At 42.4% G+C, this 13,871-nt stretch overlaps 1 protein-coding gene across 3 annotated transcripts in view; it reads right to left on the bottom strand.

Annotated features, from left to right (window-relative positions):
* The window catches only part of RBM15 (RNA binding motif protein 15), a 23,736-nt gene extending 10,263 nt beyond the window's left edge, over positions 1-13,473 (bottom strand). The window contains exons 1-3 of one of the 3 annotated variants that reach the window (XM_019624182.1): positions 9,268-13,458; positions 5,904-6,016; positions 4,881-5,249 (exon numbers count right to left, since the gene is read on the bottom strand). In XM_019624182.1, the coding sequence (XP_019479727.1) occupies positions 5,910-6,016; positions 9,268-12,127 (2,967 nt within the window). In that variant the 5' untranslated portion in view covers positions 12,128-13,458 and the 3' untranslated portion in view covers positions 4,881-5,249; positions 5,904-5,909. Of the gene's footprint in view, positions 1-3,681; positions 6,017-9,267 lie in introns of those variants that run through there. The other 2 variants (XM_019624183.1, XM_019624181.1) reach the window with 2 other exon arrangements.
* Positions 13,474-13,871: the final 398 nt, after the last annotated feature.

Here is a 13,871-nt window from a genome sequence, read left to right as displayed (position 1 = left end):
CAACAAGGTCCTAACTTATAACTTAGTATCTCCCTTCCTCCATCAGAACATAAGGTCCATAATGAAAGAGAAACTTATCTGCTTTATTCACCAATATACTCCCAAGAGCTAGAATAATGCCTGGGATATAATAGGTATCTAAATATTTGAGGAATTAATTAACTACCCTATCAAAAACTAACCAGTATAGGTTAACTCAAAACGGGAATTCTTTCAACTATTTACAAGGCAAAGATACACTCAACTTCACCTGTAATTCCTTTCTGTCTCCATCCTATTAGAAACCTAGTTAGAAGGTAGAAGACAGGTGATGGTTCATTTCTGGAAAACAACTTATAGGTGTACATACCTACATACTCAATCCTAGAATCACTTTCAATTTTAATTTATGTTAGACTATCACCACGTTATTTTTAGATTAACATTTAAAAACTTCAGGATATCTCAGTCAGTTCCTGGCTGTGTACCCCTTAGCCAAACCACAACTTTTCTGGTATCCTTTTAGCATTTCATTAACAGTGGCCCTTCTTCGCAGACTGTTATAAGGCAAAATGAAATGCTAAGCTGGACTGAATTCCTTGGAGAAATAATTACAGGGCTATAAAACTGTTACTTAAGTGATACTTTTAAGTGATCAATTCCATGGCATCTGTAGTTTCATTCTGCTGGTCTCTGCAACAGCTTTGAATTTAGCTTCTGGAAGTCCTTCCTCTCAGCTTCAGAGGCAAAACACTCTTCCGGCTCTCCTACCTGTGCTTCTTTTTCCGCAATCCCTTCCTTTCCCCTTTCTTAAATACAACATTACCCCAAGTACATACTCTAGCACCCAGTCTCTGTGGGCCACTGTTACTCAACATCTGGCCACTAACCAGACTACATCAGAATTTACCTGGGGAGCTTGTAAAAGAGCAGGCTCCATGCTAGCCCTAACAAATCCTAGAATGTCTAGGATTGGAGCCACAGGCCTATGTTTCCCAAGAACTAAAATGTTGGTATACTCTATAGTTTGAAATCCAACGCCCAGACAGTTTCTTACATTTGCAGCTTTAATCCCATCCCAGCCTCCAGAAAAAGGAGGTATGGCAGTCCAGTGACCAAAAGCCCACGCTGGAACAAAGGTCTGGTTAGAAGCCTGTTCTATCACTAGCTATCAGATTATGGCCTGTGGTGAGACTTACATGAAACAATGTGTGTAAAGGACTTGGCAGAATGTGGGCCTGAAGGGGGCATTTAACAAATGATTGCTATTATTAGTACTAGGCTTTATATCAACATGCCTCAACTGATTGTGCATGCTCATTCCACACCCTCCTAGCACGGGTTTGCCCTTCAGGATTCTGTTTTTGTTGACCCAATTATTTTCCTAGTTTTCCAGGCTTCAGCCTGCATCTTTTCCATCAGTCAACAAGATGCACAATTATTATTCATGCTTGTCTGCCTGACATTTCAATCCCAAACTTCCTCCTCCATTACACACCCTTCTCCAACTAACGAATTATTTTGTAAAGCCTTTCTTGACCATCCCAGCTTAAAGTAACCCGTTCACACTCATTCATATACCCATACCACCTGTAAAAATTAATTAGCAAATCAAATATTAGCCTGTGATATCTCTCCTATAGTTGTCTTAAACTGTGAACTTTTCCCAAGATGCAGTTATTCACCTGTTTATATCTAGTTTCCCCAGAGTATAAATTGCTGACTGGGATAGAGACTATTTGATACTTTCTTTTATATGCTCACCATCTTAGTTCTTAATATACAACCAGCATTCAATGATTATGCAAAAACCCTATCTGAAAGCTTAATAGTACAGCTTTCAGATAGGAGCATGTTAAGTAATTTTACCTCAAGGTCAAAAATCTCTTCTTGGTTGCTAAGAACAATCTTGTCTGGTTTGAAGGAATTTTGTTAGTCAATAAATTCCTCTGCTGACAATTTAAAACTAGGTTATAATTCAAGTTATTAAGTAAAAGGGTCTTTTAACTGGGGAAACTTTATTAAAAAGAGTAAACTGGGAGATAAAGGTGGTAGTCAGATAAGCCATAATCAGATATCCAATTGTAAAAAGAAAACAGATGTTGTACAAGCCATAAGCACTAAATTTATTGCTTCAGGTAAATGGCTTGTAAACAAAGTGCCTTAAGCTATAGAAGTGGCAATTTATAAAATCTTGTCAGATAATCCCTATTTTCAATTTTAATACTCACAGCCAGGCTTTTCAAACTAAGCACAAGTCAATTCAGAGGTGTTTGTGGAACTATTTCCTTTAGAGAAGTGTCCTAAATTTAGATCATATGAAAGACACTGGGAAACCACACAAATACTTCAAAAGGGCAGTTTTCAATTTATAAAACCAGCATTCTAGATGTAATAGTCAACCCAATTAGTAATTTTTCCTTCATGGTGGAAATAAAATGATTTCATGAGCTGTTTCAAAAAACTGTCCTACTGTGTACCTTTCCACTTTGCATTAGGTTTCATATACAAATAAACAAATGCCCTGTTGCAGCATTTTCTTCTTGTTCTTGAGATGAAGCCTGAGACCTTAGAAAGATACCAAATATGTAGAAATATGTAAAGGGTGTATCATAATCTTCCTGAAATAGCTAGTAATTTAAAAAATTTGTTTACTAGTTGGAAAAATTACTTAATGAGCTTTCAATGTGAACTAGCCAAAGAAAGAAAATACACCGGAAATTGACATTCCCAACAGGTACAAAATGTTTAGGCATGTAGGCAAGAGGTCATTTAGCAAAGCTTTAGATGGCAGCCAACTCATAAGCAGATGTTGTAAAAACTCTTAAGACACAATAGGAACCTGATAAAATACCACCGTACTTCACTTTTCCGTTTTGGAAAGAGATGAAAAATAATTCATGAAAAAGAAATATTCTATTAAAAAATTCTGACCCCATTTAAAATAAAACAAGGAAACCTAAGTCATATTATACACTAAAAAATTGTGTTTATGTTAAGTTGCCAAAGCCTCACACTTGATTAATGTCAGGGGAGGGGCTGGAAGGACTCAGGAGGCTTGTAGGACTAAATGGACAATGAAAATGATGGTAAGAGCAGACAAAGGCTCGATTTTTCTCAACATTGTCTATTCACTTCCCTAAAGTTGTAGTTGCCTAATTTTATCATTAATCTCTCTGTGGGACAAGAAAAAAAACCCAAACTAACCATCTTGGCTAAATTATCCATCATTTCCAGTCTGATAGTACACTCTTCTTTTTTTTGCCACATAATATTGTTAACTTGGAGGTTTAGACATCAGTGTTTGTAATGAGCAACGTTTTTATAACGAGCAACGTTTTTATAACAGTAAATTCTTCCAGCACCATTAAATCACCACCAAGGGTGAATGAAGGTCATGGTTAATGGAAAATGTCAAAATTTTAAAGGACATCAAGACTGTAGGTCCCAAATCCATAGCCAGGATTTTAATACTTTGGTTCCCACATTAAAATAATTTTTTCAAAGGTTAAAATAAATTAAAAAAAATACCAAGTAGAACAAAAGTTGTGGCCTGGAATTATATAAACACAATACCTTGGTGAAGGGAGGTAGCTAGCAGCAGCAGAGTGCCTACAGACCTCCCGAGAAGCATACCCCAAACATTAACAGCCCTCACCCTATTAATTATAATGCATTTTTGACCTCTAAAAACCCTCTTACCTGTTTACAAGTTTATACAGCTGTTTGCCACTGGAACACCACCTTGCAGAGTATAACCATGGCATCCTTGGTTGATAATCACCTGTTGCCTAAGTAATCATCATCCCGCATGGAGACAGACAGCACTAGGGCCTCTTCCATCCGAGGTTAAAATTCAAAACAAGCCCAACAAGCCTGCATTTCAAGGTGGTCTTCGTCTGCAACTAGTTAAGTTTAAAACTGGCAAAAAACAATGGTGTCTGAAGCCAATGGTGCAGCACTGCTGGCTTCCTCTTGAACTCCAGCGATGTCACTGTGCACCGAAGTCTCCTGCTGCAAACAGGGGAGTTGTTCTCCTGTACTGGGAACAGCTTCCAAAGCTCAGGAGCCCCTGTGCAGGATAATGCAGGAACTAAAGGCAAACACTTTTCCTCCTTAAGGATGCCTCCATTTTTTTTTCCTCACAATCTGTACTACCAACCGAGGTGACTGGGCCTGAGTGTGCGTTCGTACCTATGAAACCGTCACGGTGCATGCACATCCAAGGCATGTGGAACCACAGGTCAAATAAGGCACAGATACCAAGTAACGGTTCTAATTACAAACGCTAGCTCTCAGGAACTCTTCATCCATTCAGAACTAAACCCATCACTGCATAACTCTGGTAAGAAGCCCCTGGAGGTGGAGGAGCTCCTCAACTGTGTCAGGAAAGGCTTTATTAACATCATCATTAACATTTAAAAAGCAAACGGAGCATTCTCCTTCTTTTGGCAATTTGGTGCAAATGTTAAGTGCAAGATAAAGCAATTGCAAACTTTTCTTCAAATTAAAAATGAAACTAAGGCCACAAACGTGATGGGTGAACAAAATAAATCAAAACTTAAATTTCAGCAACTCCGGCTCTTCAAACCAGCAAAGCCCCCGACTCGTGCACTGTGGTGAGGCTTACGGTGCTTGCCCCAGCTTCTTGCGTGCCAGCAAACAGCACCTTTTCCTCATCAAGTTGAGGACTGAGAAGCAAACGATCCCCTTCACTGCAAACAAAGGGGGTCACAGTAACACTAGCGATCCTTCAGAATTGACACACCGCGATAGTCAAAATGATGGTCTCCCTGCTTCGTGCTCAAGACATACAAGATCTGAGCAGCAGCAAGTAACCCCTCCGCTGCAAACAAAGGGGTCAAAGGTTTGCCGTCAATTCACTTCCAGGCAGAAAAACATTTTCCTCAAAAGAAACAATTTATTTAGAATAAAACAAAAGCAGCTCAACTGTGAGCGCACGTTTGAGTGACAGCTACTTTTAAGCTGTGTGAGCCATAAAAAGGGTTTTTCTTTACTTTTCCAGAAATCTTGTGTACACAGCACAAAGCAAGAGGTCATTTTTTTTCCACTTAAAACACCGGCATTGGCATCACAATAGCAGATACACAACTTTAAGCTGCCATTTTAGTAAAATGCACAAATACTAAACAGATTAGCTTTCTTCCATCAAGAGGCCCATGTAAACTCCACATAAGCCACAACTTCTCTTCAAAAAGGTCCATTAGAGCTTTGAATTCCGTATCTTCATCCGTTGTTCACCAGTTTTGCTTGCAGGGGGGAAAAAAAGGTTATTCAGTACAAACGTTTACAATATTAAAAATATATATATTTCCCCTATGCCATTATAGATGAACATAACATTAACAAGACCTTCCTGAATAGTCCACCTTGACTTCAAAAAGCACCAATAATACCCACTGGCACAAACCCTGAAATGAATTTACTGTGTGAACAGACAAGTAACAAGTAGAACAATAGGGTGGACTTTTTAAAAAGACTGCAATTAAGTGTGGATTATAGCACTGAAAAAACCCTTTATATTCATGTAACTGAATAAAACATGTCAGAAAAAATTCAGAAAAAGCAAGTTTATAATCAATATATTCTACATATAACTTTAAAAAAAAATGAAACCGTAAAAAGGTGTTTAGTCAAACTTATTATACCCCCTCTATTTTCATTCTGAAATTTATACAGAGCAACACAGAACTGCTCCATTATTGTAGAGGGGTCAAAATATAAAGCCATTTAAAAATCCACCTTCATCTGTGTTACTAAAGACAGCAGCTGTTATTTTAAGAAAACTCTCAAAACAATTGCTGAATAGCCAATGAGCACTTTAGGACTTTGACTTTTCAATGCTGTTTAAATCACACATATAAAACTCTTCATCACGCTAGACAGTGCAGCACTGTGGTTACCTGAAATCATTTTCTCCCCTTAGGGATAGCACTATAACCAGATGTTAACAAGGTCAGCTCCACTTCTTTTCTCTTCTTTTTCTCATACCGAACTCCTATCTCAAAACCATGCACTGTGGCAGAGACAGAAAAAAAAATATGTCCAGAAATTCTCTCCAAAAAATTTTTTCACATGAAAGGTCATAAAGGCCCTCTTCTGAAGAGGATTTCCTAATTCTGTTACCACAGTTTTTGGTGAATTGTTCTATATAGACCCAAACTGCAGTTCGAGCTGTACCTGCATAATGAGCAATTTCACTGTCTAAACAAAGTGGATTAAAAAAAATGTTTTTAAAAAGCAGTCAGTGAAAACCTGCTCATACAGTTTTTAAATAAACCTAAACAGTGTTTGACTCTGAACGCTCAAACACACACCTTACTTTTTAAACTACAGTACCTTAAATAATCTAATTAAGAAGGGCCAGAATATATTACCTTCAAAATGTGACAAAAGCTTATTAATACCAGCCAGAGGATGGACATTTTAAGATGTAATCCTTAAAGGAAAAACTATCTATGTTCAGTTAAGAGTCAAAGTATACATCCTAAATCAGGGATTTAATTTTTGTGTTGAAAATTCTTTGTAAGAATTCCAGTTAAAACAAACAAAATATTTAAAAATTGGCTAGGAACTGGATGCTTGCTTAATTTTCCATAAGTTTTGAAATTGTGATCTAAAAGTCTTAATTAGTTTAATGTTTTTCACCAGTAATACTTAATAAGTGAATGATATAACAAAGAAATTTTCTTTCCATTCATTTGAATCAAGTTCCAGAAACATCAACTAAACAAGTATTTTTTTTAAGTATAAGAAAAAATTGGTTGTTACAAAGAACACCCAATGCTGAGATTATGAAATTCTGACTAATGAGAATTAGAATCAGTTTTAGACTTTTGCTTTCATTGCATGCTGAAGGTTTAAGTAGTTTACCAATATTATAAACCTGCACAATAGAATGGGCAACACAAATAAGAGATTCACCTGATGGCACTCTGTAGGTAAACATCGAACTAAACATAATTAGTTATTTATAATACATACATTTAGAAATGATATCAAACCACTGTTTAAAAAATACTGAAGCACAAATTTCCCAGATCTAACAAAAGCTGCAATGTCAGATAAAGATTCAAACATGGAGCAAAAAACCACAGTACTCCTCAGTAATTTGTCACATCAATTTAAAAAAAAAGAAAGAAAAAAGGGGAAAACCCCACATTTTGGATTATCGTAAAATTAGATGTCAAGGACTTCTCTCTCTAAAAGAGCAAAATCATTTGTCCAACCATCTTATCAAAAGATATTCAAAAGTTAATGGTTAGTGAGATTTAAACTGGAAAAAATGTATCTAGCGAAACTGTACTTTGACCCCATGTATGCACAGACTGCACACTTGAATTAGTTTCTGAACAGGTGCCTACTCCATATTAGCATGCCAAGCACGGTCTTTTAAAACGAAAAAGCACCCAGTCTTAATTGTAGAATTTCAGATATTTTCCCTACAGGCTAACCAAGGGCCTTTGTGCTTACAGCCTAGTTAGTACCTTCCTTCTCTCAAAATGGCTTAAGTTTTTCCAGTTTAAAAACAAAAACACACAAAAACCTCCAAACCTAAAAAGAAAATTTATGAATGCATAGTGAAAACCAAAAAGTATGACACAGCAGTGATGAGGCTTTCATGCTGACATGCATTAGACAGCTATCATATCGGAAAATAAAAAATTACATGACATCTCCCTGGGTTATTATTGGTGCTATTTTAAAACTACCAGCTTTGATAACAGAAAGAAAACAGTTGGGTTCTGCCAGGCTTTCAATAAGTCACTTTCACAGAATAGAAACATGACCATGATCCAAAAGGTCCTAAAGTTCCTAATCATAATTAAACACGAAGGGCCTTAGCTCAAGCCCTCAGTATATAAATCAAGGGGGGGTAGAGAAATATATTTACTAATGACCTGAGAAACTAGGGGCGGGGGCAGAGGACTAGATGAAAAACAAGACCAAACAATTTAAAGTAAAAAATTATCCATTACTGTTAAGCAGGAAAAGCCCTTGTTAAGAGCCAGAAGTCAATAATCTTCAGCTCTGAAAAAAAACGTGAGAGCAGGTTAAATTATTTTGAATTAATTCCAGGTGTCTGGGAAAAACAATTAAAAAGGGTTTTCCCTACAATGACATTTCAATTCTCTGTTGTTGGACACCAGTGAAAATATTAAACACAAGATTTCAAAGATATTCAAAACATTTTCAATAATGTAATGTCATCACTACTGTTAAATATGAAATAAAAAGACAAGCAAAATTTTAAAAGAGCATGTCAAAGGCATTTTACAATGACTTTCAAAAATTCTGAAATCTAGATATGGCTGATTAATGCCCACTGAAACAAAAGATGACTTATGAGCCTGCAGACAACTCCTCCTTCTATTATCGAAATCAGGAATTTCAACAGATACAAAAACAAAAACTCATCTTTGATGAAAAACACTTAAGTTTTGAAATGTGCACAATTAGAAATGTACCTGTTACATCTCTCTGAAAAAGTCAGTAAAAACATCACCACACACCAATAACTGACCAATGAATTCTGAAAGCACCTAATCACTCCTTGCATACTAGTGTAAGCATAAGACATATGGTTTGTAACCATACTCCTCAATTTTTACTGATGACAGCTACAAACCAAAAGTGCATATACGGGATACAGAGCTCAAGAACTAATGATAAAAATGTGTATGTTAAAGCAAACTCAGAATAAACTGTGTATTTTAAGAGGAATACTCAAATACCTAAAATAATTACATTGCTATACAATTTACCAGCTTACACTTTTGAGATTCCCTGATCAAATTTTTTCAACCATACAAATAACATTTCTGGTACAGGAATTATTTACCTACATACCAATCAAGGCATTTTTAGGTATTTATCATCTTTATATACTCAGTAGGCTCTTTTCCCCAAATTCTGACTTTTCAAAATTTTGGTTTTGTAACTTTGAGGGTTTTTTAAGCTCAAGGTTAAAAAAGAAAAAAAAAAAAACTGAAGAAGAGGAGGGAAAAAAAGTTACTCATGAAAGTGGGAACTCCTAATTAAAGTAAATCCATCTGCCTGCTACCTTCAGGGCATCTCTTTCACTCAACATAATAACTAAACCGTCCTGACATCTATCTTAAAGAGGTTTATAAAAATATAAAAAAGAAAAAAGCTACAGCTAATTAAAAAGAAAATTTCCTCTGATGCTGTATCCCATTATACATCACAAAACAGGAACCATGTCAAAGTAGTAAATACAAGTTACACATGGACTTTAGGACGCACCACGGACAATGATCATGACCAGGTAATCTTCTTCAGATTTAGCCAGTGCCTTGGCAGGAGAATCCAGGAACTGCTGGGAGAACTCACACGGTGGGAAGGCATGAAGGACTCCTGTGTTTTCCTTGTCTTTGTTGCCTCCCACAGGGAGGCTGATCACCCCAGCAGCCTGCTTTTGCTTTAAATAGGACACCAGGTTCCTAAGTGGCCTCTGAGTAGAGGTGGCAGTGTCTGATGTGGCCGAGGAAGAGGAGAATCTGCTGTCAGAACTTCCAGGCACAGCCAGAAGAATGGCATAGCCATTGGGCCCTGCCACTTTGATGCGTCGAGTTACTTCATCCAACTTGGGCTGGTCTAAACGAAGACGCTGAGTGATCTTGAGCTGGGCCACTTTGCCTCCAGTTGAGCCCTCCACGAGAAGACTGCTAGCCACTTGAAGGTCACCCTGCAACAGATGCATGTTGGAAGGAAAGTTGCTGTTCTTCAACAGAAGCATGCCCTGCCAGGCCAAACAGAGCTTGGGAGAGGCTGATGCTGCAGGAGCTGTTCCACCATCCTGTTTCTGGGAAGGGGACTTCAGCTTCGATGAAGCAGTGCTGGTGCTGGCTGCACTCCCATCAGACCGGTCTTCTTTTTTCAGAGGGCTTTTTCCCTCAGTGGCAGCAGCTGTCCTGTGCTTCCTATCACGTTCAGCTGATGCAGAGTTTTTGCGGTCTCGCTTGTCACCCTGGCTCTTCTCCAAACTGCCTCGTCTGATTGGAGAGGGCCTTTCCAAGAGAAGACGGGAAGATCGATCATTGTCACTGTTGTAGCGATCCCGGCTACTGGTCAAGTCTGGACTACGGTCAGGAGAAAGAGCGCAATGACGTTTTCGTGGACGGTCACTCTCAGGGGACCTATCCAGATGCCGTCCCCCGCTCTCCTCAGGCAGCCGTCGCTTCCTAGGCTGGTCTCTGCTGCTGGGCAGGTCTCGCTCACCTCTGTCCCGGTCCAAGGACCAGCCATCCCGCCTGCGGTCCAGGCTGTCCAGTGCCTCATAAGCAGGCACAGCAGTAGCTGCAGTCCGAGTGCTGCGTTCTCGGACTGGGGGTGGTGGTGGCACCCAATCAGAGTCAGTATAAAGGTCCCTATCACGATCTCTGTATAGTAAGGGTGGTGTCCTATCCCGAGCACCCCTCAAAGGGTCAGGTGCCCGATGTCCAAAAGCATCTGTCACCAGTTCATAATGAGTTAAGGGAAGAGGCTGCAGATACTGCTGCTGGTAGCGATGTTCTGTGTCTGCAAAGTCTACTCTAAGACGACGATCTGGGCCACCAAGTGGAAAGCCCCGCATATGGGTCCAGGCAGCGTGAGCTGCATCCAGGCTTTCATACTGGATATATGCCCAACTATCACCTTTGCGGTAGTCTATGGTGCGTATGGTGCCAAATCGATCAAACTCCCGTGCCAGAGCAGCAAGAGGCACCCAGGGTCCCAGGCCACCTACCCAGAGGCGGGTGGTGGGTGTAGCTTTACCATAACCAATTTTGATAGGATTCCGAATTATAATTTTGCCAGACATTGCTAGTTTGGCCCGGTGAGACATGTCTAGGTTCTCAAATTTGAGAAAGCCATAAGTACTGGTCTGGCCCCGAGAGGGCCTCTTGATGTCTACTTCTGTAATAACTCCAAAGCGATCAAAAGCCCTTCTTAGATCACTCTCTGTCACAGTGATGTCTAGGTTGCCCAAGAAAAGCGTCCTGTTAGCTCGCTGATCATCCTCCGGTGAGATCTCATCCACTTCTCTGAAAGGGGCAGCACCTGCCCCAGCTCCCACCCTTGGTTCAAGGCTGTATGCTGGGCGCACTCTCTCATAGAACGAGTAGTCTCGCTCTCTCTCCAGGTCTCGGGGTAATGGTGGCGGTGGTGGAGGGGGCAGGCGGCCAAGAGCCAACTGCTGCAACCGGTAGTCTCTGTATCCCAAGGCCGCACCACCAGGGGAAAGTGATCTCTGGCCTCCACCACCCCCTCCAGGGGGGTGCCGATGACCACCTACAGAGGCCCCGACCACGCTGGATGATGGAGGATAAGCATCTTTGTCTAAGGGGGAGCGGCTGCGGCGCCGGCTCACATACACAGCTTCTATCTTCAGGGGCCGGTCATAAAGCACAAGGCGGCCTCTGGCATGCTTGGCCGCCCGCGCGTCCTCTGGCCGCCGGAAGTTCACAAACGCTACGCGCTCATCCCCGCTGCCAGAACCCGAGAGATGACTGATTTTGACACTTACATCACCGAAGCGTTTAAACTCGTGAAACAGTCCGTCCTCCACCGCTTCGTCACTCAGTTGGGACCCCAACTCGCTTATCTTCAGTGTCTTGTATTCCCCGCCGTCCCCGCCGCCAGGAGCTGAGGAGGCGGCCCCAGAGGAACGTGACTCCCCGCCTCCACCCCGGGAGCTGCTGCGAGACTCGCCCCCGCCCGAGGAATTTTTAGTGCCTGGGGAGCTGTAACTATGTAAGCGGCTACTGGAGCTGCCCCCACCGGTATCATACTCGCGGCTGCCACCTCGGCTGCTGGACTTGTCCAGATGAAGGCTGCGCCGCGATCCGCCGCCGCTGTCGGTCTTTCCGCTGCTGCTCCCATTGCTGCCACCAGAGCCCCCTAACTTCTTGCTCCGCTCTCCGCGGGAAGTCGAATCCTCACCACCACGAGAGCGTTTCGGTTTGACTGGGGAGCGCTCTTTTCCCTTCATTGTTGCGGGTCGTCGGAAGTCGTCTCCGCGGAGCTGACTAACCCGCCGCTCCGCGCTCGTTTCACACAGCGGAACCGCATACCGCCATCTTGGACTCCGCCGCGGCAAAGGGTCCCGCCCCGCAGTCCTCATTGGTCAAGTAGCTCCTCTCTTCTACAATCTCATTGGGAAAATTACTTGTCTGTCCTTACATCTCCCCGCGCTCCTGGAAGGCGCCCGCCCGACCACTGTTATTGGGTTCCCAACGCCATAGTCGGAGTAGCTCATTGGTTATATTCGTTGTCCATCTTAACGGTCCTCGCGCCAGGCTTAGCTCCGCCCCTCGCACTCTATCGTCACCTGACCCAAAGTCTTGAGGCGTTGATTGGACAAAAAGTGTGCTCTGTAACGGTACTTCTTGTGCGGTGAAAGCAGTGGTCCCACCTTCTCATCCCTTTCATTGGTTTATGACCCCGTCCTTTAACCCACTATTTGGGAAGTCGGACCATCTGTTCTGGAGTTTTTTTTCTGAGAGGCCGCCTCACAGCGATATCGCGAGAGAGAGCGTTCCTTCTTTCGACCCTTTCTTCCAACTCCTCTGGCGGCTGAAAGAAGTTTGAATCTGATTGGATGATAATGATAAAGACGATAGGCTGAAATAACTGTCCATCACTCGCTTAAGGGGGTAGGCCCACGGACTGATGGAGTGGGCTGAAGGTGAAAGAGTAGAACACGCGCTTGCTGTGCGACGTCATTTAGACGTCGCGAGATGGTGACCAGGGGCCAGCTCCGCCTCCCCGCGCTTTTGGCGTTCTTCCTTTAAACGTTTGTTTGGTCCCGCGGTGTAGTTGGTTGTGGTTGTGCCTTCGTCTACCCGCTTCGTACCTCAAGCTATACGGGCCCACAAATCCCTCTGGAAGCCGTTTCGGAGCGCCCAGCGGACAGCATCTTAGTCCCTGCGGACTCTTCGTGAACAGCCTGAAAAATCCTCACTCCTCGTGCTCGGGAGAGCCTCTCTCCCCTAGGGCCCGCGGGGCAGGCTAGGCCGGGAGTTTACATAGTTGGGGATCAAACTAGCGCCCGCCGGGCAGTGCAGAGGTCAGGCGCGGGCTCTGCGGGTCACGCAGCTGGGAAGCGGCGCATTTGAGACGCAGCCTCGCTCGAGAGCCCGTTCCTCCTTGGCGCTCCTGGTTCCTGCCCAAGTACCCCGAGCAACCGAAGGGAGTGATCGACCTCCCAGCTTCGCTGCCCGCAGCGGTGGCTGGGACTGTCGGGCACCGCGGACGTGTGTCTGGGCTTCCTGTTTTATATTGTGAATTTTGGATTTTGTAGCCCTGTGATAAGAGTATGTTTGTTTTTTATATGTAGTGCTCCTCCCCGTTAAATAATCGAATGAAGTCTACACTCCATGCAGACATGTCGCATTTTTTTCTGTTTCTTCTTGTACCTCCCCTCAGTTCCCCTCTCTACCTGTTATTCTCTATTAGAACTCAGTGGCACAACCACCTTGCTGTCTATAAACCCACTTCTTTGGGCTTCCTCAATCATTATCCGCTTCAAAACCCAACTTTCATTCTTTCCAGAGATCGTTATTGTGTCAGATAGTAAAGCACCTGTGCGAGGTGCTGGTGATACCGAGATTCGAACAGGTACAGCCTTTGTCCTGCTGCTTACTGTAGTGCTGAGTTCACAGCGATTAGGCTTTCTGCAGTCCTCCCAGGTATGCTCTGGGCAGAAGTTATGGGGATACTTGTATTGATCCTCTCTCATCCACCACATCTCTCAAGGTTCAATATGGGGTAGAGAATGTGAGTTGTTATAAAACATGACATTTTTAAGGTAGCAATAATGTCCATCAAACTGAAACCTGAACTTGAAAACTTTTAGGGACTGCAAC

This window comes from Hipposideros armiger, unplaced genomic scaffold (assembly GCF_001890085.2).
Source record: "Hipposideros armiger isolate ML-2016 unplaced genomic scaffold, ASM189008v1 scaffold_581, whole genome shotgun sequence".
NCBI lineage: Eukaryota > Metazoa > Chordata > Mammalia > Chiroptera > Hipposideridae > Hipposideros > Hipposideros armiger.
The sequence above is the reverse complement of the archived record's forward strand: the minus strand, read 5'-3'. Positions and strand labels throughout refer to the sequence as shown.